General features: G+C 36.9%; 1 protein-coding gene across 2 annotated transcripts; it reads left to right on the top strand.

The window, feature by feature from the left end:
- The first annotated feature begins 18,788 nt into the window (after positions 1–18,788).
- On the top strand, positions 18,789–20,750 carry LOC145128797 (uncharacterized). 2 transcript variants are annotated; one of them, XM_079063600.1, is made up of 5 exons: positions 18,789–19,052; positions 19,247–19,462; positions 19,577–20,147; positions 20,222–20,357; positions 20,433–20,750. In XM_079063600.1, exons 3-5 carry the CDS (start codon positions 19,577–19,579, stop codon positions 20,518–20,520), a joined length of 795 nt encoding a protein of 264 aa, XP_078919726.1. In that variant the 5' UTR covers positions 18,789–19,052; positions 19,247–19,462; the 3' UTR covers positions 20,521–20,750. The 2 variants fall into 2 exon arrangements, with proteins under 2 accessions (XP_078919726.1, XP_078919727.1); XM_079063601.1 differs by lacking the exon at positions 19,247–19,462.
- The last annotated feature ends 3,316 nt before the right edge of the window (positions 20,751–24,066 follow it).

The following is a 24,066-nucleotide window of genomic DNA, read 5'->3' as shown; positions in this document are numbered from 1 at the left end:
GCCGCATTCCAACTTCTGGGGGACCGAAGGTATATTGATTTTGCAACAATAGACGACATCTTGGGCTTACCTTTTTTCGAACACATCTACGGTTTTCGACATCTTACCTGCCGAGTTCAACCATGAGACCTTTTGGACGGAAATCACCGGGGGTATCTTTTCATGTGCCGGTCGGGATAAATCAACCTCCATCGTTCACCCGTGCCTCCGTATTACCCATCGCATCTTGGTGTGCACTGTTTTTGCCCGCAAAGAAGCCGTCCAGGTCACAAAAAATGAGCTTTTCTTCCTTTGGTGCATGACACGATGTGAAAACCCACCAATCTCGGACTTTGCTTCATTCTTTTTCCATAAATGCGCACTCATGACAACCAAAGCGTCCGATGATATTTGCATTGGTGGATTTGTCACCCTTTTAGCCCGCGGTCTTGACATCGAGCTCCCAGACGAATACCAACTTGTTGACAATAAAAATCTTTTGGATGAGCGTGTTCTCACAAACATGCATCACATCCGTCGTAGGAACAGGAGTAGTTTTACATGGTATTGTCCTCAAGGGGTCGGATATCTCATTCTTCCCGACCCTCAAGTCGCCAACTTCACCTTCCACGATCGCACTCAGTGGAGACTCGCGAGGACCATCATTCAGTCAGTCAATGAGGATGCGCTCTAGGATCAAGATGATGATGAGATGCATGTGGATGACGAGCCCGACAATGAGCCCACCCATGGTCCACATCACGCCCAGCCCCAAGCACCTCCCGGATATTACCCGCTTCCCCCCAATTTTGTTGAACGGTTCGAGGCTCTTTGTGTCTCCAACCAAATCATGTCCCAACAGATGCACCATATGTGGGGGTGGCACCAATCACAAAACCATTTCGAGAGTGTCCCACTTCCTCCTCCTTATCCATACCCTCCACCCACCCACCCTTATCCACCTCCACCTTACCCTTACCCCTACCCCCAATACCCATATCCTCCTCCCGATCCCCCGGTCTAGGTACTTCCACCTCGCCTTAAGCATTGAGGACAATGCTTGTTCTTAAGCTTGGGGTGGGGTATTCCCTTTTCTTTTTTGATTTCTCATGCATTTTAATTAGGCTGCATAACATTTAGCCTTAAATTGCATTCATTTTCTTTTTCTTTTTTATAAAATTCCAAAAAGATTTTATTATCTTCTTTTTCACTTTTTATTTTTGCATGACATTTAGCTTAGGGCATAAGCATTCATGCATTTTTGTTATCTCTTTATTCTCATCTCCGAACATCTTTACTTGAAAAACACGGCACGCCTTAAATACAATTCTTTTGGAAACTTACATAACTAGTAAGAATCGCTCTTAGGGACTTTCAGTTGTTGCTTATTCTCTTATATATACGAGGGGAGAGAGTGCAAGTAGTTGTGCATATGAATCGACTCATGTCAAGTGTGGCATAAGTAGGGGGACAACTTAGCCTCGAGCCGACTAGTCCCTCACCTAAATTTTTCTCACAAGCCACAATCAAGCCCCAAAGAAAGGAATAAAAGATAGATTTTGCTATTTTGAGATCTTTAGGGTCTAACAGCAACAATTCACATCATATCTCATTACTTTATGATTTAGACACATTTTCCCACTTGATCTCGAATTAGCCTTAGTGTAGTTGTGCTCGTTTGGCCTCTCGTTTGGGTTAGACTTAGATTCTGCTTATAATTGTATATAGTTTTGTATTTTTATTTTCAGGCTATGCTTGTAAAACTCCTGTGGTAAACCAAAAAAGTGAGCCTAAAAAGAGAGAGAGAGAGAGAGAGAGAGAGAGAGAGAGACAACTACCCCTTTTTCCAGTTTTGTTTTGTTTTGTGAGTCAAAAGTAAATTGTTTCAAAAGTGTCGTTCGAAAATTTTTGCGTCAATTTACCAAAAATTTCAATAAAGTCTAGTATTTAGTTTGTGTACGTGAAATTTCATATGTAACCAACTTGTTTGGAGAAGTCATATTTTGATTTTTCGTGAAATTTGAACCTTATGTTTGTTGGTTCTAGTCTTTAGAAGTAAAAAAAAAATGGTTTTGAAAAGTCGGATATTATCGCAATCATAAAATGCGAATGTAATCATATATTTTTAGTGTTTTCCTCTTTGTGTCTTCAGTTATTGTATTTGTAACATGTCCTTGGGGTTTTCGAGTGAAAAAAAATAAAAAAATAAAAAAATAAAAAATAATAATAATAATAATAATAATAAAATAAAAATAAAAGAAAAGGTCGGGCCACGGAGATGTATCCATTTGTTTGCTTTTGTAGATGTTTAGCCTTTTTCGGATTTTATCTCATGTAATTTGTGTCTAGTTTGATGTTTTTTTAGTTAGATATCATTTCTGTTGGCAACCACGATTGCGCCCTTCACTCATCGCGTGCTCGACTCTTTGCTCTACGTGGATCTTATTTTTGTGGAAGCATTTACTCTTCTAGATGATTGTAGTTTGCCAATTTTTGTACATAGCTCGTTCCTTTCCATTTTTGGCCCGAGTTATCCTTTTCTAGGTTTTATTTCTTGACGTGGGGTTGAAGTTGTGAGGAGTGAGGACCATTCTAACTGAGGGACACTTTCTTATGGCTAGTGGGCTAGATCGGACCACAAAACAATGTCACATAAACCATACTAGTGAAGTATGCATGCTCGTTTTGCATCTTGATCAACATGTATCCCTTGCTAGAAAGGTAACAAAGGCTCGTCCCTTAATATGGTTCTTACCCCTAAAAATGGATTATATGTTTTTATTTTAAGGGCGTGTTGTGAATTTCTACCTAAGATGTTCATTCCTTTTTCTTTTTAAGATAGTTCATCCCAAGTTCATTTTAGTCTTGTCTTACTTGAGGACAAGTAAGGTTTAAGCTTGGGGTGATTTGATAGTTTCGTTTTTATTACTTCTTTTCATAGTTTATTTTTAGTCAAAACCATCTCATTTTAGTTAATCTTCATGCATATTTTCTCTTTTTGTTATTTTTTTCTCCTTTACCGGGTGCTTTCCAGTCTTTCGAGTTTAATTGCAGGATTTATCGAATACTTTTTATTATTGAAGGCGTGGAAGGAGTGCGGGGCTGCTAGAGGCTTGCATTTTGTTTATGGTCTTGAAGTGGTGCGATTGGGCTTGGTGTCAACATAAACAAGAAAGCGCGTCAGACTTAAATTTCAGGCGGGACGACGAGAATTCGAGCTATAGAAGATTAAAGGAGCATTGGAGCATCTTGGAAGAGCTTTGGAATGGCACAATTGGGCTATCAAGAACTTGCACAAATGGGCTGGAGCATAAATTAGAAGATTGGGCCGGATGGTATTTGAAATGGGCCAAAGCATGCATTCAGCGTGACCCACGCGGTCCGCGTGGATCCACACGCGGTCCGCGTGAAGAATGGAGAATTGAACCCGGGTTTTGACTTGTTGACCCTATTTGTGGAAGGTTGGTGGGTAGCTTTTGGGACCTTTTTGAATCCGGAAATGAGGCCCTTTTTGGCTGGAGATTGGAAGCATATTACACATCTATCACTGGAAGAACAACACACTTTTCTCTCAAGAGGGTTTTGGAAGACTTGAAGATTTTTTGAAGACTAGTGTAATTTCTTTCCATCTTGCAACTAGAACAATGTTTGGTACCACTAAACTACTTTGCATTTCTTTCATTTTGGCCATGCTTGGCTAGACTCATATTTGGTTGACTTGGATGTAATTGCTTGAATGTTTTGGTTATTTTGAAGAACTCCATGAACTTGTGTTGAATACCTATGATTATATTTTCTATGAAAACTTCCTTCATGTTTATATATCTCTAGTCATGAATATTGATATGTGAATGTTATTTTTGTTGGTTAAATTCTTGGCTAAGTAATGGGTCTTCAATTTAACAAGCAACAATTAGTTTAAATGTTTGTTTTCATTTCATTTAGACTAAGAAAATATTTTCTCCATAGTGGTAATGAAAGCAATAGATTACTCTTTGGATTTGGTGACTCTTAAAACCTAATGCTAATTGATTTTCACAAAATTACATGCTTCATTAGTTTTGTGACTTTGATTTAGGAAATGTGCTATGAGCTTCTCTAGTCATTTTAATACAAAAGAAGAGTCGAGACAAGTTATGCTTATAAATTGCTATAGCCAAGTTAGATTATAAACACAAGTATTGCACCTTGGTATTCTCATGATTATTTAACCAAATGTTCAAGTAATGAAAGTCCAAAGTCAACCATCTTTATCTTATTGATTTTACATCAAACTTTGCTTTTGTTGAATTGTGTTTTTAAATCTTAGTGTAATTCTAGTTTTCTTTTAAACATATCAAAAGATCAAAATCCCCCAATTTTATTTTATTTTAGTTTTACAAGTATTTGTACAACAAGATTATCATAGAGTTATAAAATTGAACCAATCTCCGTAGATACGATCCCTTTACCACTATACAGTATTTTAGTGTGTAATATTTAGGGTATTTATTTTGTTAGCCTCGACAACCACCAAATTTTGGCGCCGTTGCCGGGGATTGGTTTATTTTTAATCAATTTGTTTCTCTATGCCCAGATCTCAACGTACAGGTGCTTTGATTTATAATCCTGAACTTGAAAAAGAAGCAAGACGTTTGGCGAAGGAAAAGAGAATAGAACGTGGTCAAACTTCAAATCCTCACGGGGATCCGGAGGTTGAAACCGCTTCATCAAGTGACACGGAACCCGATTCTAGTCCGACCCTCGCCAAGAAATTCCCGAAACACCACCCCTACAACAAAATCCACCCATTATTGAACCAATTGCAATGGCGGACGGAAGAGAAGCTCCTGAAAGGACTTTGAGGCAAATGATAGAAACCGATGTTACACAAACTCCAACCGGTATCAATTACCCGGTTTTGGAAGGAGGCTCGGAATTGAAGTCAAGTTTAGTCCATCACCTTCCAACTTTTCATGGATTGGAGAATGAAGACCCTCATAAGCACTTGAAGATGTTCCATATTATTTGCACTAGTATGAAGCCACAAGGGTCAACCGATGAGTAAATCAAGCTAAGGGCATTCCCCTTTTCATCGGCCGATAGAGCAAAGATTGGTTATTTTATCTTCCACCGGGGGTCAATCAACTCATGGACCGACATGGAAAGAGCTTTTCTTGATAAGTTCTATCCCGCTTCAAGAGTCTCAAGTCTTAGAAATGAGATTTGTGGAGTCCGCCAAGGTCAAAATGAGACTTTTCATGATTATTGGGAGAGGTTCAACAACTTGTGCTATAGTTGCCCACAACACCAAATTCCGGAACAACTCCTCATTCAACACTTCTATGAGGGATTGTTGCCAATGGAGAGAAGACTAGTTGATGCCTCAAGTGGTGGAGATGTTTTTAGTAAAACTCCACAACAAACAAGACAACTCTTCAACACCATAGCCGCTAACTCCCAACACTTTGGCACGCGCCAAGACATGAAGCGAGACACGCAACATAAAGTCAATGAAGCGGGTACATCAAACCTCGAGTCTCAAATTAAAGATCTAACCTCCGTTGTCCAAAAGCTAGCCATGGGACAAACTCCAAAAGTGATGGTTTGTGGAATATGTGCAACAATGAGACATCCTACGGATATGTATCCCATTCTCCAAGAAGATGCGGAACATGTGGACACCCTAACATAATAAACCATGGGCCGGCATTGGTGCCTTCGACCCGCTAAACACAGTGAGGAGACTCACCTCAAGCTGCCGAATATCACCGATAAAGCTTGGACTGCCGATCCGGAAAATCCCCGCGCTAACAACATCAAAATAACATCAAATAAACAATTGGTCGTCAACCCACAGTTGGAAACCTAGTCCGACTACCCAAAACTCAGGGTAAAAGTCCATTTTACCCCTTCCTCACTTTGCCCAAAATCCAAAGCCCAAACCAATAGCAACAAAAACCGAATATGGTCCAATATCCCAACTGAGCCCAAGCCCATCATGGGCCTACTCCAAGAAAGCCTAAAAACCCAATAATAGCCCAAACTCGGAAAACTAATGGCCCAATAAGGCCCAAAACCCCTTCTAGTCTAAAAGTGGCCCAAAACCGAGAAAGTCAAACGAAGTCAACGGCGTTTGAGTACGCCCCGCATACTCAGGCTTACGCCCAACATATTACCAAGCAAGCCATGATCAGGGACTGGGCAGCGTACGCCCAACGTACGTGCCCATTAATCACTTTTCCATTAAGTGCTTAATACTTGTAACCAAAAGCCCAAACTTAAGATCCAAGTCTTATCAAACGTCTTAAGCCATAAAGTCATGAACTTGGAGCCTTTGCATGGCTCAAAAGGACCCAAACCTCAGTTTTTGCATTCTACTTCACCATAATGACCTAAACTCATGCATTGTTGATCCACAACCATCAAGATGCTAACTTTATAGACTTAGGACCTCAGAAATACCAAGAGAAGCAATTCCTAACTGATGTAGTGGGAGGAATCCACTAGACCTCATCATATGACCAAAATGGGACCAAAACTTTATAAGAAGTAGATCTAAGCAAACAAGGAGCAAGTTCCAAGCTTTATACCTCAATGAAGTTGGAAATGATGAGAGAATTCTGGATCTACAAGTTCCCTTTGATCAAAGCTCCTTCCTCCAAGCTCCTCTTCTTCAAATTTCACCAACACACACTAAAACACACGCTCAAGAGGGGCAAAACTCTTCAAGGAAAGCTAGGATTTCGATATGACACTCTAAGGGCAATGGTGGCTAAGAAATGAGAGAATAAGGGGTTATAATGTTGTTTAAGTAGGGCCCAAACCCTAAATTTTAGGGTTTGTCCCCTACATATGTACGTCCAGCGTACAAGGAGTACGCCCAGCTCACTCCAAATTTTCCAAAGTTGGCAAAACTACCCCCCTAGGGACCAAATCCACAAAGCATTTATACACCGAGGATCTAAACTGAAAAGTTCTTTTAATCAGGTGTTACAACATAAGCAATGACTTAGTACATTAAAAACAAGATTTATATATTGAGTATTTTTTTTATGTCCAAATAAATCTCTAAATAGATAGAAAATAAAAATACGATTTCGTGGATACAAAGAACATCTAAAACGGAGATCGTACGCAAAAGTTATGACCATTTAAAGAAAACAAATCAATATTATAACTGATTTTCACATAAATGAACTTTAAAATGATTCGTTGGAATAGCTACCTATTTCGTTAAGTAATTTTGAACACACTTTTCGAATTGGGAAATAACCCAATATTTGATTTCATTTTTGGAATTTTATCCACACGAAATCTTGATCATTTTACAAAATCAGTCCAAACGTTGAGATTGGAAAACATCTGATAAACGATTTTGAACGCAAATTTAACATAGCTACGTCTTTATTTAGATAAATATTTTTACATATTTTGAACTGTAATTTCTAGAACATCGAACTAGTGTTTTCGAAAAAAAAATGAGAGATGACGTTTTTCATCGAAAAATGGCATGTAGATCGAGAAGTCGCCACATTTCGCGTTTATAATGGATCCACTTGTCATTTCTATGGTTCCAGGTGTCAATATCTTGGTGGTCCACCTCTCTCCCATCTCTCTTTATATATATATATATATATATATATATATATATATATATATATATATATATATATATATATATATATATATATATATATATATATAGAGAGAGAGAGAGAGAGAGAAAGAAAGAGACAGACCACCCTCTATCCCCACCAAATCTCTCTCTCAATCTCTCTCATTACCGTCGCTCGCCGTCCCCACGCGCTGCCGTGTTCCGACCGCAACGTTCTTTCCAGCCAACATCACAGCCCCTTCCGACCACTCAAACACCTCCGATCAGTCCCCCACTGCCCTCTCCTTCGTTGCAACTAACAATCGCCGAGATCCACCACAAACCGCCGGCGGCGAGGCTTTTTCGGCGAACTCCAACGACAAAAAACTTTACGTTTTCATATTCGTTTCGACCCAATCTACAAACCTCTTGCAACGCTTCGCTAAATGGAGTGTCGTCCATTTGATTTTTGGCAAAAACACGAATCCTTACAAAGAGACGAAACGGTTTAAAGCACGCAACGAAATGAGTTTCACGACCCCATTTTTAACCTTTTACTGTTTTCGGGGGAGAATATATGTTAAATAATAATAGTTATATATAAATTGTTTATTATCGTTATTTTATAAATATTATTATTTATTTCATTATTGTAAAAGTGACGCTAAAACTGTCGCTTTTGTATAACGATGAATTATATTATTGGAAATGCTATTTTTAAGGCTTGATATCGGCTTTACACTATTGTTACTCTGCCTGTATAATATGGATAATTATTATACCTTGTCGTCACTCTGCCCATTTAATTTTACAAAATAATTAAATGATATAATTATAAGACATTATTATAATTATACAATATAAGCTTTGGTTTGGTAAACTTGAAACATTTAAAATTAAGGCTACAACTTTTAGTGCTACTCACTCAATGATTTACATGAGACACATTCATCACCTAAGTGTAAATACTTACCATGATCCCTAGCTTATAACCGTTAAATTTTAAGTGAGCAGGAGAGTTATGTAGATCTATATGGTCTGACACTCCCACCCGTGGTTGCTAGCTACAACCACGATCGTCATGTCATGGGTGATAACTGTCTAAACACTACGACGTCCGATGAAACATCGTAAGAGGCAATAACTCTTCAGTAGCTTAGTTATAATAAATCATTGTAACGTTGATAACGCTAGCCTAAAATCATAATATAAGTTGAAAGATTACTTATATACACTAAAATGATTACTTTTCGGGATAAAAGTACACATATAAATATAAATTGAAAGTACTTATATACGATAAAAGCTTATACTTGTTGGTTATAAAAAATACTATTTTATATAAGTTAGAAAACACTTATATATGATAAACTTATACTTTTATTACGAGAAGTAGTAAGAATCAAAATCTATGAACTCACAAACATTATATTGGTGTATTTTCAAAACACATGTATTCTCAGGAACGTAAGAAGCTTGAAGTACACCCACTCGAGGCACACATGCAACTTTTTGTCTATTCCTCCCTATATTATATTTTTAACGCCTAACTGTTTAAGGCACACATTATATTTTTGGATTATTATGTAATGATAAATTAGGATACAATGTAATTTCCATTTGAACAATTAATAAAAGTTATATTTCTCGCTGTTTATTATACTGTTTTGTGTATGTAAATGACTGTGATCCATGATGACGTCGCACAATTCGACGTTTCCGCCACTGGTCGGGGGTGTGACGTATAGTGAGAAGATTCACTTCACAATAAATATGGAAAAATCATAATCGCACACTAACACACATAAAAGTTGGTCTCACGAACCACCTAAACACAAAATAAGGTTAAAATCCTAAAGTTTGACCCAAAGTCAAACTTGGTCAAAATGTCAAAAAGTCAACAATGTGATCAAAGGTACCCAACACCCCCTTCTGAGCACTCTACCCCCATTAAAAGGAAAATTAGTCATTTTTTTTTCAAAATGGGGCGACGCGCTCTAGAAAGGCCCATGTGTCCTCTAGAAAAACAACTGATAATCAACTTAATCCATTAAGTCAGAAGTTCCAACCTTCATATCCGAGTCTCCTTAGTGTCTTAATACATAAAGTTTCCAACTTTATCCATTAGAATGGTCTACACAAGTAAAATCTAAAACCCTATATCTTAAAAGTGCCCAAAATGCACTCATCTTCATGCATCGAGCAAAGTGAGCTCTTGCATGCCTTATTTAACCCATGAAATGATCAAATCTGGTTAAACATGAATCATAAGCTTTGGAGTACTTCAAACCCTATTAAACAAGCCTTTGAAACTTACAAAGGTCCAAAAATTATAAGAAGGTTGATTACTTTAAATGCAAAGCTTCCTTGATCAATCTTTCGTGTTTCTTCTCTCTAGATCATCAAAATAACATCAAAAGAGAGAGGATGAGCTCAAACCCCTTCAATAGAGGATATGGTTTCTCAAGGAATGTTTGGAGGGTGATGGAGGTTGCGAATGACGGAACCGTAGGGGTTTGTACCCCTTAAATATGCACAAAACCCTAAAAAACGTCATCAACCCTTGGTCTGGGACGCACCACGTCTTCTAAATGGGTGCCTCGTGCCTCCTTATATTTACGAAAATTTTTGCGATGAATTATTTCATGTTTTTTGCTTCGCTCCCTGCTTATAGTTTTCCTTAAGACTTTAAAACCACCGATCAAATGATGGAAAAAGACAATCAGAACCCGGTTGTTTTTTAATGTACTTACTTTTTAAAATTAATGGTTAAATGTATAAATAATTTACTTATTTAAAAATTTGGTTTAATAGTAAGATTGTCGTACATATGTAAATACACATGTTAATAAAAACACGTACTGTTTTAATGTAAAAATACGTACATATGATATTAACATATATAGACAAAACTGAAAAAATTAGTACCTATTGTTTGTCATTTTCTTTGACTGATCTAACCCTTTAAAAAAATGCAGAAATGGTCATTTTCAGTTAGTTTAGTTATAAAATTGGTTAAAATTGAGAAGACTATTTTATCCGTATGATTTAGTTTTTACATTTTCTTTAATATTTTTTTAATGTTTAATAATTGTAAAATTCTAAAGGGCCCACAACCATCAAATCCTCCCCTCTCTTTCCCCCTTCCTTTTCCCGGTGATTTTATCTTCTTACCACCAGAAACACTATGTTTCCCATGCATACTCTCAAACGAACTAATAGATGAAGGGGATGATGTTGTCCAAAACGGAATAACTATTGATTCAACTTAAAACACACACCATATTTACTTTCATATGTTTTCGAATAAAGCCACCGAGAAGACAAAGGGGATAGTGTTGTCCAAAATGGATCTTGGAAACAAGAACATAACTGTGAGCCATTTTGATGAACTATTTGTCCATTTCACACCATAGAAACCCAAGACAATTTATAATTGGCAAGGATAACGAGAGGCAACGATAGTGCACCGTTGGCGGATTTCAGATTCGCCAATTTATATAACAGCGTAGCCAAGATCGTCGATGTTTCTAATTTTTTCTTATGTTGGGAATTACATGGATGTTACTTCCCATGGCTACCAAAAACAATGCAAAAACACATGGAGATGGTTTTCAAAACAATCATTTGAAAGGCATAATTATAAATATTCTTCTTTTTGGTCAATCAACATAATCAATTTACATAACCTATGCAATAAAAACAAATTAAAATGCTACCCAAAACAAAGTAAAAAACTGTGTTTATTGATTTCACAGATTCATCATATGCCATTTTTTTTATTTTAATAGAGGCATTTATGTATGGTGTTTAAGTCGCGAAACTTTTATGCTACCAGAAGAAACCACAATAATATGTGTTTGCATATTAGTGTGTTTATGTTTAAACTTATATATATATATATATATATATATATATATATATATATATATATATATATATATATATATATATATATATATATATATATATATAGAGAGAGAGAGAGAGAGAGAGCGAGAGAGAGGTGTAACTTCCTGTTCCGAATCGTTTTCTATGTGAGGGTGGTGACGCAAAGACCGAGTATCATCAGGCTTAGGGCCTTTGAGGAAAAAAGATTTATACCCATTTGGGTGTGGGTAATGTAATTTGGATGATCTGGGAGTTCGGTCTGTGTTTTGGCACCAATGGGTATTTCGGTAATATGTCAGCTAGGGATTTTATGGAAATTGGATTCTTATTCGGGAAATTGTAAGGAAAGTATGAGTTGATTAAAGCGTAGAGCTTCTCGTTACCTTTTAATGGATATAAGGATCGTCGAAATCGGATTTATGATGAGAAAGTTATGGCATTCGGAGTATTTTAGGGTTTAAGGGAAACCCTAGTACGCGGGGGCGTACCTAGGGAGTACGCAGGGTGTACTTGTGCGAGGGTTGGTATGTGATGCGTACACTAGTGTACGCTTAGCGTACTAGGAGGATCTGATCGTGGATGTGAGACCTCGTATGCTAGGCGTACGAGGATTATGCGGGACGTACGAGAAGTTAGTGGAAACCCTAATTTAGGGTGTTGTATCCTATATAATGTCACACCCCCAAACCAGAATGGCGGAAACGTTTAGGGGCGGAGGACGTCATGCTCAGTATCATAACCATAGTGAAGAAAGTAAACACAACCATCATAAATATAATTTAAAAGTTTACATTGTTTCAAAAGTACATGTTTCCAAATAAATTACATATGATGTCAAAATATAGAAAAAGAATCTACGCCTTAGCGTCTTGACTTCAGAATTCTTGTGATTACCTGTATTACTGATTACCTGAGAATACAAGTTGTTTTTGAAAGAGTATCAGCATAAAGCTGGTGAGTTCATAAGCAAATTTATGAATGAAAAATGAATGATGTTCCTTTTTGTTTGTTACAAGTTTGTTTCCAGAAAATCCAATATTTTCTAATGGGTTGTTATAGTCTTAACTGAACTAAGATTTAGTGTATGTAAGTAAATCGTCATACTTGTGTGTGTGTGGTTTTATATTTAAATAAAACTCCTTAAATCCCCGTGAACTGTGTGTTTTGTTAATTTCCCATGTGAGATGTTATAACCATACTAAACTCGAAGACCTCGTACTCGACGTTCTTCAGGCGTCAGAAATGTTATGACACTTGTCACCCCAGACCTGGCGGTCTAGCTGTTGCAAGCAGCTTAGGTGCGGGTTTGTCAGACCCAATATAGATCTATACACAACTATCACGCTCTCCCTCCAGGAGATTCTGATTATAACTACAGGACTTTACTATGGTACTTAAGAGTACCCCGAAGGAGAATGTCTCACAAATTTATTTATTAACAAGTTCACGTAGTGTGTAATGAAATACTTGTTTTGTAAGTCGATTGAATTATTGTTTTCTTTGTCAAACGAAGTGCTCAAACTATACCTATTATAGTTTATCAAAAGTGTTGTGTGTTTGAATGAAACCTTGTTATGCATGTCTTTGTATTTCCATAAAATAACATTTAAAATACTACGTGTAAATCGTACACACCTTGCTCAGCATGTTACAAGGTGTGAATAACTCTTAAACATGTATTTGACAGTTTTACCCTTAACTGTCACTGTTTTAGAATATTTATAGAAAAATCATCGTAAGTCGAAAACTGAATCCGTAAACTCGGAGTATTTGGAAAAAGAGTCTACTGTATCCATAAATTTTCCTATAATTTTTGGTGGTCTCAAACCAGGGTGAAAATGTTCATCTTCACAACCTGGTCCGACTTTGATGCTGCAATGATAGGCAGTTTTGTAAAAATCACCATAAATTGTAGAAAAATCGTATGGAGATGTGCAAGTAGTCATTTTAAAGGTATAAACCTGAAATATATGCATATTAAACAGTTTTGAAAAATATTAAGTTTAAGTTGAATAAACAGTTCGTGAACAGGTCACAACTTTTCTGTTGTAACCTGTCAAGTTAAGTTTCAAATATGTTTTGGTGTTTTAACTTGTATTCCCCCCCCCCCCTGAAAACTAAAGAAAACGGGAAAATGTAGGGGTATGAACTCACCTTGAGTGATTTCTTGAAGAATGGAAGGTCGAAGACGAAGAGTATCAAGTCAAGAACACTTGCTGAACACGTGAAAGCTTGGATGATCCAAAAAGTGAAGTAGTAGCTTAAGAACACTAGCACAAACTGGTGGGAAGTAGAGAGAAAAGAAGCTTTCTTGAGGTGGTTTGAGAAGTGTGTAAGTGAAGGATTTGATCAAAGTGAACAAAGAAATCCTCCAGGGATTTCTTTATATAGATGTTGCTGGAGCAAGTGGCAAGGTTGAAGGGATGTGTGTCTTGGTTTGTGTGATGTGGATAGGGTTGGACTAATGAGGAGATGACACATGGAAGCAAGTGGGCACACTTGACCCACTTGTGGGGTAGAATACTCCTCTTAATATAAAATAATGATTTTAATTAATAAATCTTTGAGAAATAAATAAAATATGAGTTTTGGGGGTTTAAAATGGTAAAAATATGAATTTGGTGAAAAAAATCCCGTCAAAAACGGGCTTAGGAAGCGAAAGTAGTCGAAAACCGGGCATTATGGACCGAACCTGCGAGGTTCGGCTCTTAGAAGGTGAGAACCGAGAGGAAAGGAGAAGGAACCGAGAGAAGGGAGAAGGGACCGAAGGTGCGAGAGGAGGAACCGAAGGTGGAGGCTCGGTCCGAAATTGCTATGGAGCCGAAATGGACCGAGGGTTCGGCCTATTTTCGGTTGTAGGGAGTTTCGGTCCTGCATGCTAGTTCGGCTCTCAGGCTTCGGTTCGAATGTTCGGTTCTGACAGGTTCACTTCTGACAAGTTCGGTTCTGAGAGGCTTCGGCTCTAATAGGAGGGTTCAGCTCCTAAGAGGTTCGGTTCCTAAGAAGGGTTTCGACCCTAATTAGCCGTTTTTCGATATAACTCTCCGTTTCAAGCGGTTTTTGGCCAACTTAAGGGTCGGGATGACCCGGATGACTATAAAAAGTTTGAGAGAGATTTGGGAGAGATTTCACATACTTGGGGAGATTTCACATACTTGGAGAGATTTGGGAGAGATTTCACATACTTGGAGAGATTTGGGAGAGATTTCACATACTTGGAGAGATTTGGGAGAGATTTCACATACTTGGAGAGATTTGGGAGAGATTTAATCTTAGCCATTATTATCGTATAATCTCGTAATGCAAGGTTCGTGAATCCCGTTATGCTTCGTTTATGATTGTTTTAAGTCCCCAAAAGGGTCCATAGTCGTGTTTTGATGCGTTTAACTCCCTTTTTAGGGTTTTTACATTGCTAAACATATAGATTCTTCGAGACACTCGAATTCTTGACATACAAATGCACATTTTTATACATAGAATAACTTTTAACATACAAGTACTAATTAAGTTTGACCGGTTTGACTTGATGACTTTGACTTGTTGACTTTGACTTTGACTTGAATTTGACGGTTATCACATATAAGCACTTTAAGTCTATAGGGTTGGCCTCTTTACCAGCCCCCAAAACCCTAGAAATCGTCCCTTAGCCTCCATTGTTTTGTTTCGAGCTCATTGTGTGCATCTTGGTGCGTTTTGGTTCATATTCAGAAGAAGGAGTTTGGTGCAAGGTTGTGGATCAAGGAAGAGTTTGTGGATCCTGATTCTCTACTTCATTTCCATCTTACTTGAGGTAAAAATATATGAACTTGTTCATTAATGGCTTAGATCTAGTATATATGAGTTTTGGTCCCTTTTTGGCCCCAAGGATCAGATCTAGTGGTTGATACCACCCCAGGAGCTATGAGTTGCCACTCTTCGTATTTCTGAGGTTCAGGGTCCATAAAGTTGGCACCTTTAAGGTTTAGAATCATCCATGCATGAGATTAAGTCCATTTAGTGGAAGTAGAATGTTATATCTTGAAGTTGGGTCTTTATGGGGCATGCAAAGTCACCAAGTTAGTGACTTTATGGTTCTAGACTTTTACCAGGGTTGAGATCTGTGATTTGGATTTCTGGGCTTAAGTATTAAGAGCTTAGAGAAAAATTTGGCTTAATGGGTAAGTACGCTGGGCGTACAAGTCTGTACGTGCAACGTACAAGTCTTTTTGCATGTACGCTTGGCGTACAGCTGAGTACGCCCCGCGTACTCAATCAGGTGAGGTTTTGCATGTTGGGCTTCGAGTTTGGTCTTTCTTTTGGGCTTGGGTGTTTGAGTTCTCATTGGGCCATCTGAGTGCAAGTGTTTTGGACTAGGAAAATGGTTGGGCTTTAGGGTAAGGCCCATGTAAGGGGTTTGCGCCCAATTTGGAAAATTGGGCCATAATTAGGCCTTGGTTGATTATTTGGCTTTTGGACCTTGACTTAGTTGACTTATGGACTTTGACCAAGTTTGACCTCAAGGGTATTTTGGGCATCTTGGGATTTTGGTTGTGATCGGTCATTTGGAAAGGATAAGTGTCGGTTGGAGCTGAGATTCGGAGTCGGGACCTCATCAACTATGGATCAGAACGAGAGGTGAGTCTTCCTCACTGTACTTACGGGTCGAAGGCACCAAGGCCGACCCATTGGATTGATATCCTGTGATGCATGTTATTGTACTGTTGTGATCTGTTAGATCGATATCCTGGTATATAGGATGATGTTATGCTTAGTGATCTGTAAGATCTGCCTGATTGTCTGTTAACTGGTTATATGTTAGCTGTGTAGTGTGGTTGGGTTGAGACTATACCGCTTTGTGCTGCCATTCAACAAACCCGGTAAAGTTTGTATCAATATGTTATATGTATGCTTATATGTTATGTATATGTCGACATGGTTTATGTGTGGTTGGGTTGAGGCAGTCCTGCTATGTGCTCAAGGCCAAGAGACCCAGGGCGTCCCAGATAGACTGTAGGCCGGTGGGGCGTACCAATCAGGACGAAAACCCGGCGAACGTTCCAGATAGGCTGAAGGCCCAATGAGATGTACCAGTCATGCTGAAGGTTCTGTGAGCGTACCAGATAGACTGTATGCCGGTGGGGCATTCCAGTCAGGCTGAAGGCTTTGTATGCGTGTTGTTTATTTGTATATGTTATCTGCTTATGTGGTAGTATTTTCGGGGAACTAGCTAAACTTCATGCTTACAGTTTTGGTTTATGGTTTCAGGTACTTCAGTGGACCTTGGCAAGGTGAAGACGTGACCATATGCATCCTTGGTTTTACAATTGATTGGATCTTAGGAGACTTTGGTTTTAAATAATATTTTGAAAACAATAGTTTTGTAACATTTTTATTAGTAAAATGGTTGTTTTGAAAAGTTTAAATTTGTTGAAATTTTTGGGATGTTACAAAAGGTGAGGTGGGTTGTGGGCCATTAGTATTTTCAAATTAATAACTATTAAAGAAATATTAATCAAAATGTAGAAACTAAAGGATAAGTGCCAAAACAAATCTTTTAATTTTAAAAACAATTTCACAACGAAACTAGTGAAAAAAAGACGATTCCCATAATTCTTCAAAAATTTAGACCTTACTCAAAGCAAATGACAAACCATATGTGAACCATTTTGCAGTTTTTTCATATATGTAATTATTCCTAAAAAAGTTTTTTCATATATGTAATTATTCCTAAAAAAAACATACATATTATTAACTAATTAATATTTGATGAAACTACAACAACCCGATTATAATGATGTTTTTTTAAATAAAATAAAATAACTCAATGGTAAGAATAGTACAAAAAATATTTGGTCACTAAATGTGTAAAAAAGCAAAATTTTATTATCAGTTATTAAACTATAAATAATTATTTTACCCTCATTTTCATACTATTCATCCTTTTAGGTTAACATCCAATAATATCATGCAAAAATTTTCATATTAAGCTATTAGCCTTAAAATCATACGATTTAACCAAAAGCCGAAAAACCAAGCTGAAAATAAAACTAAATCAAGATCTGAATTTAAACCCAAAAAATTACAAAACAATGGGAGTTTGATCCGCATGGGTCATCATCTTATGTTTCTTTAAAATCATAATCAAGCCAAGATTTATCTTGTACAATCTTGTGAAAGTTTATATAATATTCTTTGATTAGTGTTAAGAAAATTAAGTCGTCAATGATTCGGAAATCAAAATTTGGTTTGCAAGCTTAAGTTGCTTCACCAAAATCAATTGGTTTGTATGGGGGTATGAATGGAAACTATTGACTCTCAAAACTCGAATCCAGTATGATCAAACTCATTCACCATACTATTGATTTCTACATAACATTACTTGACACCACAAACATCTACGACCCTCGCACCGATGAAATTCTTGTCTACAAGGTAAGTAACAAAGTTCTGGTTTTAGCTAAGATTTTTTATTTTGGTTTTCATTTAGAGAAGGAAGATGAACTGATCCATGATAGGAATACCACACATCATGACAATCATTAATAATGGCAAGAAGGTTTGTTTTTGACATCACTTGGTTGTTTGAATGTTTCTAAGAGCCCTGTGTTCTTGAATCGATTTCCATTTTAAAAATGTGATTATCTTATTTAAATAGAAATTGTAACAAAAGGGCGTCGTTTTAGTGCATAAAAGACAAAACAATGTCATGTAAGTAAAGAACGGACAAACCGAGAGTAGGGGTCATAATGGGAGAATGGAAAAAATGTAAGAGTTAACACGAAATTTAAATGACTAAATGATAATGTTTATGTAATATCGATGCCCATTTATATCAAAAGTCTTTGATTGCGATTTATGATATTGTCCCTTTATTGGGTTTGATTCAACCTCTCTCACAAGTTAGAAGTGATCCATTTTTGTATTGTTATATAGTTTGTGAACTCTAATGTTAATAATGTTTATATTAACCAAAAGGCTTATAGTTTAACGGTATCAAGTGATGTTGTTCTTCTTCCTTGATTTGAATAATGTTTATACTAACCAAAAGGCTTCTAGTTTAACGGTATCAAGTGATGTTCTTCTTCTTCTTGATTTGAATGTTCAAATTTAGGCATGGATGAATTTAGAAGTAGTTTAAGATTAAATTATATTTGACATTTCAAAAAAAATAATGTTTATGCTAAACATTCTTTAGATCTATTTATGTAACAGTGCAATTCAAATTTAGAAAATAAATAAGAAAATAAACAGCACTATCGCTAAAATTAAATTAAATAATCTTAAATAAAAGCGGACAAACAAAAATATAATTTAAAAATTAAAATGTCATTGTAATCAGAGTTAAAATATATAAGCAACGGGTAGAAATTTATGAAGATTGGGAAAGGGGAGAACAGACATCCCTCTGCTCTTGTGTTCATAGAATTTCGGAATATGTTCTTCAGCATTTGATAATTATCAACGATAAAAGCCGGCTCGAATTTTTTTATGTATTGTTCATCTAATTTCCTTGCATTTGCTCGACAAATGTTTTAGTTTGGAAACGCGAGTGAAATATTTGCGGCATTGGAAGGTGTTCTGTTGACGACGATCGGTGTTGCTTGAAGACGCTCACGCTCCGGCGGAGGTAATACGATTTTTTCCTCAATCAGCTTCTTGTTTTATGCTTCGTGTGTTCTATAGTTGTGACGATCGTGTCCACCGACGCCGCCGATGATGGCGTAGCCGCCGGTTCGTTGTGGAATTTTCTTTCGTTTCGTACACGTTATTTGCGAAGTATGTCAAACGGATAATGTTTGTTTTTGGTTTTTTCTGATTTAGAAGCGGTGGTTAGAAACTATCTAAACAGGAATACAAGATACTTTTTTAACCTAATTTTGGTCGAGTTAAATCCATGGGCCTGCTTCTTCAATCAATCATAAATCTAACGATTGCGATGCAATTTATGGGCGACTTTTCATATTTAATTTATATTTGAGAAGATTTTCCTATGATTTGTCAGAAAAATCCAGAAAGAAACCCTACCAATGATTTAGGGTATAGTCACCGATCTAAATTCTGATGTTTATTTTTTTTTTCTTTTACATCTTCTGATAATGTTTTCTATTCTTTTCACTATTCATCATGATGATAAATTGATTACGTGATCAGATGGAAACCAATCAACCGCCAAAAGACAGAGACACCATTGTTGACATCGTGAGCAGTGAAAGTGAAAGTGAATGTGAAGGTAACAAAAGAGCAAAAACTGTGGTTCGATCTGCTGTAGGTAGAACAGCTTTAACTGTTGAAGCATCAGAGGAAGGTGAATGCAGCAGTAATTCCTACAGAAACTCAGTGAAATCAAGCGATGATGACTATGAAGATCTGGAATCATTAACACACCACAAATTTGTAAAGAATGGTGAACATAATACACCTCTTTTAGAAAAGACAAGTCTGAAAGAAAAGCGCAAGATTTCACATACGAAAAAGGCTCCAAAACCACCTAGACCACGTAAAGGTCCATCTTTAGACACAGCTGATTTACAACTGGTTAAAGAGATTGCTGAACAGACCATGAAAAGGCGTGCAAGAGTTGAAAGATTGAAAGCTTTGAAGAAGAGAAGAGCAGCTAAATCATCGTCACCATCATCACCATCATCATCATCATCATCATCAAACAGCAGCCTCTTTGCTATGGCCATAACTGTTCTCTTTTTCCTTGTCATAATTTTCCAAGGTATGAAATACAATCAATCATATTATTTATAGCTGTTTTGTATGTAGTTAAATGAGTGTTGACCTCTGTTGCAGGTTTTGGTTCAGGTCAAAGTTCAAGTTTGAGTTTTGATGATTCTCCAAAGTCATCAGGAGCACCATCAAGTGGTTTGATCTCCATTGAGATTGGAAATAACTTCAATGATGTTCAACAAATTGCAAACCCTCCAAAGTATGTTGTTAATTTGGTTGTATTTTATTGATAACAGATAAACTAATATTTGGTTATTTTGTATTTGTATCTCAGGAAACATGTGACACGTAAGATATATGGCACCAGTTCCAGTTTTGTGGAACAAAAGTCTGTTTCCAAGTCTAGGACTTTGGTTGAATGAGGAAAGTTAAAACATAAAGCATGTGGCTGCATAGGTGGATAATCGTTTTTTGGCTTTTAGGCTAAAATTGTTTTACACATGGAGTTGCTAGTTTTTTTTTTTTTTTTTTTTGCTGTACATAGTAATTTTAGACTTGATTTTCATTTCTAGAATGCATCTTTGTTGTTATTTATTGAAATATCAACATTTTTCTAACAAGTAACCGTTGTTTTTGTTCTTCCTTTTTTTTTTGTACATAGCTCGGATTACTTTATTGGTGTCTTTTGTTTGTTGTGAAGTAGGGATAGATTTGTGAAGAAGTTTTGTGTTTCTGTAATTTATTCCATGGATTAACAGAAATGGATGTTTGGTTAATTGTGTAATGTTGAGTGTGTCAGGTGGACATTTACCAAAATATCTAGAATATCAAATTTGATACAGTGTCATGTTGAGTGTGTCAGGTGGACATTTACCAAAATATCTAGAATATCAAATTTGATACAGTGTCATGTAAAGTATTGGGTGGAATTGTGGCTGTGGAAAAACCTAAATAGAAGTAGCATATTAATATAAGGGGATAGAATTTGATTTTTAAGGTAATGTCTACCTATGTCAATCTTTTGACAACCCTTATCCTGAACCTTTACATATTGTTCGGGTCTTGAAGGCAACATACTTTGGTGTCTAGCATATCGACAAAGGGTGAGCCATCTCCCATATCCTTGTAGAACGGGGAGTCATAGTCAACCTTTGTCCATTCTGAAATTCTAATGCTGGAAACCTTCTAAATTTCTAAAGTCTAAGATAGTGTTTCAATTTTCAGAAAGTTAGTGGGGTTGAATATAATCAAATAAGAGTTTCTTAAAACTAAACAAAAAAAATAAGCTAGGGGAAAATGAAGAAGACTTTTTAAATCTTTTATATTGTATATTTTTTTTTGGGTGGGGGGGGGGGGGGGGGTGTTATGTTTTATTGTCAGTTTAATTATCCTAAAGATTTAAGGAAAGTTGATTTTAGGCTATGATGTAACACATTCTTTAAAGGGCGTGTCGGACACGACGCGTCATCACCACACCTCAAAACCCTATGTCTCAGGTTTTGGACCATATTTAAAGGCTTTAACTTCTAGGGTTTCTCTTTGATTAGCATCCACCAGTCTAGAAACCCTAGAGCAAGCAAACCCTAACATCATATCCTCCATTCTTGGTGTTCTTGAGCTTTAGTGTCTTACTTAAAGAAGAAAGATGCAGTGAAGTTTCAACCTTTTTGTCACTTCCTTTGCCATGTAAGTGATAAAGTTCCAACCTTTGTGAGTTTTCTTCATAGATCTAGTATTTAAAAGTGTTTTAGTGTATGTTGGTCCTATTTAGTTAACAATTTTGGAGTTTGGGAAACTCAATGTTAATTAGGATGTTTGAAGACCTTTCTGGGCCATTTAAGGTGAATAGAGAGCACGCATGAGCTCTCTTTAAACCATGCAAGAAGCCTTAAGACTTTTTTGGCTTATTTTAGATCTAGGGTTGGTGTTTGTTAGGTTAGAGGCTTCCATGTGGATAAAGCTAGGATTTTATCCGTTAAGAACCTCCCTAGAAGGTTTTTAGAAAGTTGTAGCCTCTGGCTTAAAGGATTAAACACTTAATAGAAGTGGTGGATCTACGTAAAAAACACGAAGCGTCCATCCGTGTATACGATGCGTCGAGTAAAGAGTAATCGCGACTATTTTGGACTGTTGTAGACGCGATGTGTCCAAGGGCTAGTTGACTTTGAACCATTGATCATTGACTTTTTAACCAGTTTGACTTTTGGTTAAACTTTGTTGGATATTAAACTTTAGACCAAGGTTGTACTTCAGATTAGTAATGGTTACTAAGATGCTTCATATGTTGAACTTAGGTGGTTCGCACCAGTTGAATCGTGTGGGAGCTTGTATATGAGACTTAGACTTCTAGCTTCGTATGAGTTTTCTCACTATACTATGTCTATGTGACTGAAAGACTATAGTTAGACTATAACATTTTATGAAGGACTATAGTTAGACTATAGAATGGTATGAAAGGCTATAGTAGACTATAACAGTGTATGAAAGACTATAGTTGACTATATGGTAAGGGAGACTATAGTTGGACTATAACATTCGTAAGAGTATGCATTGTATGTGTGGTATCATGTGGAATTCACTAAGATTTGTGCTTAGGTTTTAAAGTTAGATGTTTTTTTAGGTTGTTATGGTGAGAAAGGAAATGGTGTGACGTGACTGTACTCGCATCTGGTTGATCATGCTTTTGAGACTTTCATTATATTCTAATTTGATACTATGTTTTTATGATGACTGAAACCAATGAATATTATGTTCCTTTTGATTAAAATGGTTTTTGAGTTGTTTGAATCTTAATTTAAAAAGTAAAATTTTGGTTGAAAATTTAGGTCGTTACAACAATACATGTCGATGTCACCGTTGACTGATCCACATAGACGGACCTGCTTGTTGTGTAACACCCATTTTCTGGAATTGATCAAATGAAGACTTGGGGATTTCAAATATAAGGTTTTGAAGGAAAACCTTATGATATGACGTCATGTGTTGATGACCACGACGTGGCATGACACTTAAATGAGCATCGTGTTCGAATAGACACCACAACGTGGCAAGATGATGGCCACGACGTGGTGGCTGTTGCAGCCTAATCTCATGAAATTTAGGGTTTCCTACATATTTAAAGGCTCTAACTCGAAAACCCTAGCCCTTATTGATTGTTTTTTATGTTCATGTGATGCTTTTGGATGTTTGAGTCATTGGAGTACATCTCGGGAGAAGAAGGTGGTGTGCTTGTTGATTGAAAGGGTGTATCTACTTCAGATCTTTCTTCTCTTGCATCTTGTGGAGCTTTGTAAGGTATAAAGCTTCCACCTTTATCATTCTTGTTTCTCATTTCATGCTTTGAAGTCATTTGAAGGGATGTTCTTGGAGTTTTGGGCAACTTTAGAACCTTAGACTTGCTTGGTGACCATATCTAAGCTTAACTTGGTGGAAAAAGTGTTAGGTCATGGTTCCCTTTGAACCATGCACTAGTTGTGGCCATTATAAGGGCTTAATGGACTTAGGGTTGTAAATCTTGATTGGGGTGAGGTTCTAACGGATAAAGTTGGAAACTTTATCCATTAAGTCATTGAAAAGGACCAGATTTGACGTTATGGGCTTAGATATGTAGGGATTAAACTCTTAATGAAGAAAATACCAATCTGCCAGAAACCACGATGTGGCCAAGGAGGCTCACGACGTGGTGATATTATGCATTGTGACTGTTTTGTCTTGTCATACCCACACCGTGGCCAAGAGCTCACCACGACGTAGTGGTCATGGAATAGGTTGACCATTGACTTTTGTTGACCGTTGACTATTAACCAGTTTGACCACGGGTCAAACTTGAAGGAATTGGGTTGTTAATTAAGGATTTTTCTTTATTCGGTGATAGTCGGTTCACGGGATTGATTAGTGCAAGGAAGCAAGAGTGTTGTTGTGTTCCTCCGGTTCTGCGATTCAGGTGATTTTTCTCACTAGGCCACGTA

The sequence above is a fragment of the Lactuca virosa genome, chromosome 8 (assembly GCF_052849685.1).
Source record: "Lactuca virosa cultivar CGN04683 chromosome 8, Lactuca_virosa_CGN04683_v6, whole genome shotgun sequence".
Taxonomy (NCBI): domain Eukaryota; kingdom Viridiplantae; phylum Streptophyta; class Magnoliopsida; order Asterales; family Asteraceae; genus Lactuca; species Lactuca virosa.
The sequence above is the reverse complement of the archived record's forward strand: the minus strand, read 5'-3'. Positions and strand labels throughout refer to the sequence as shown.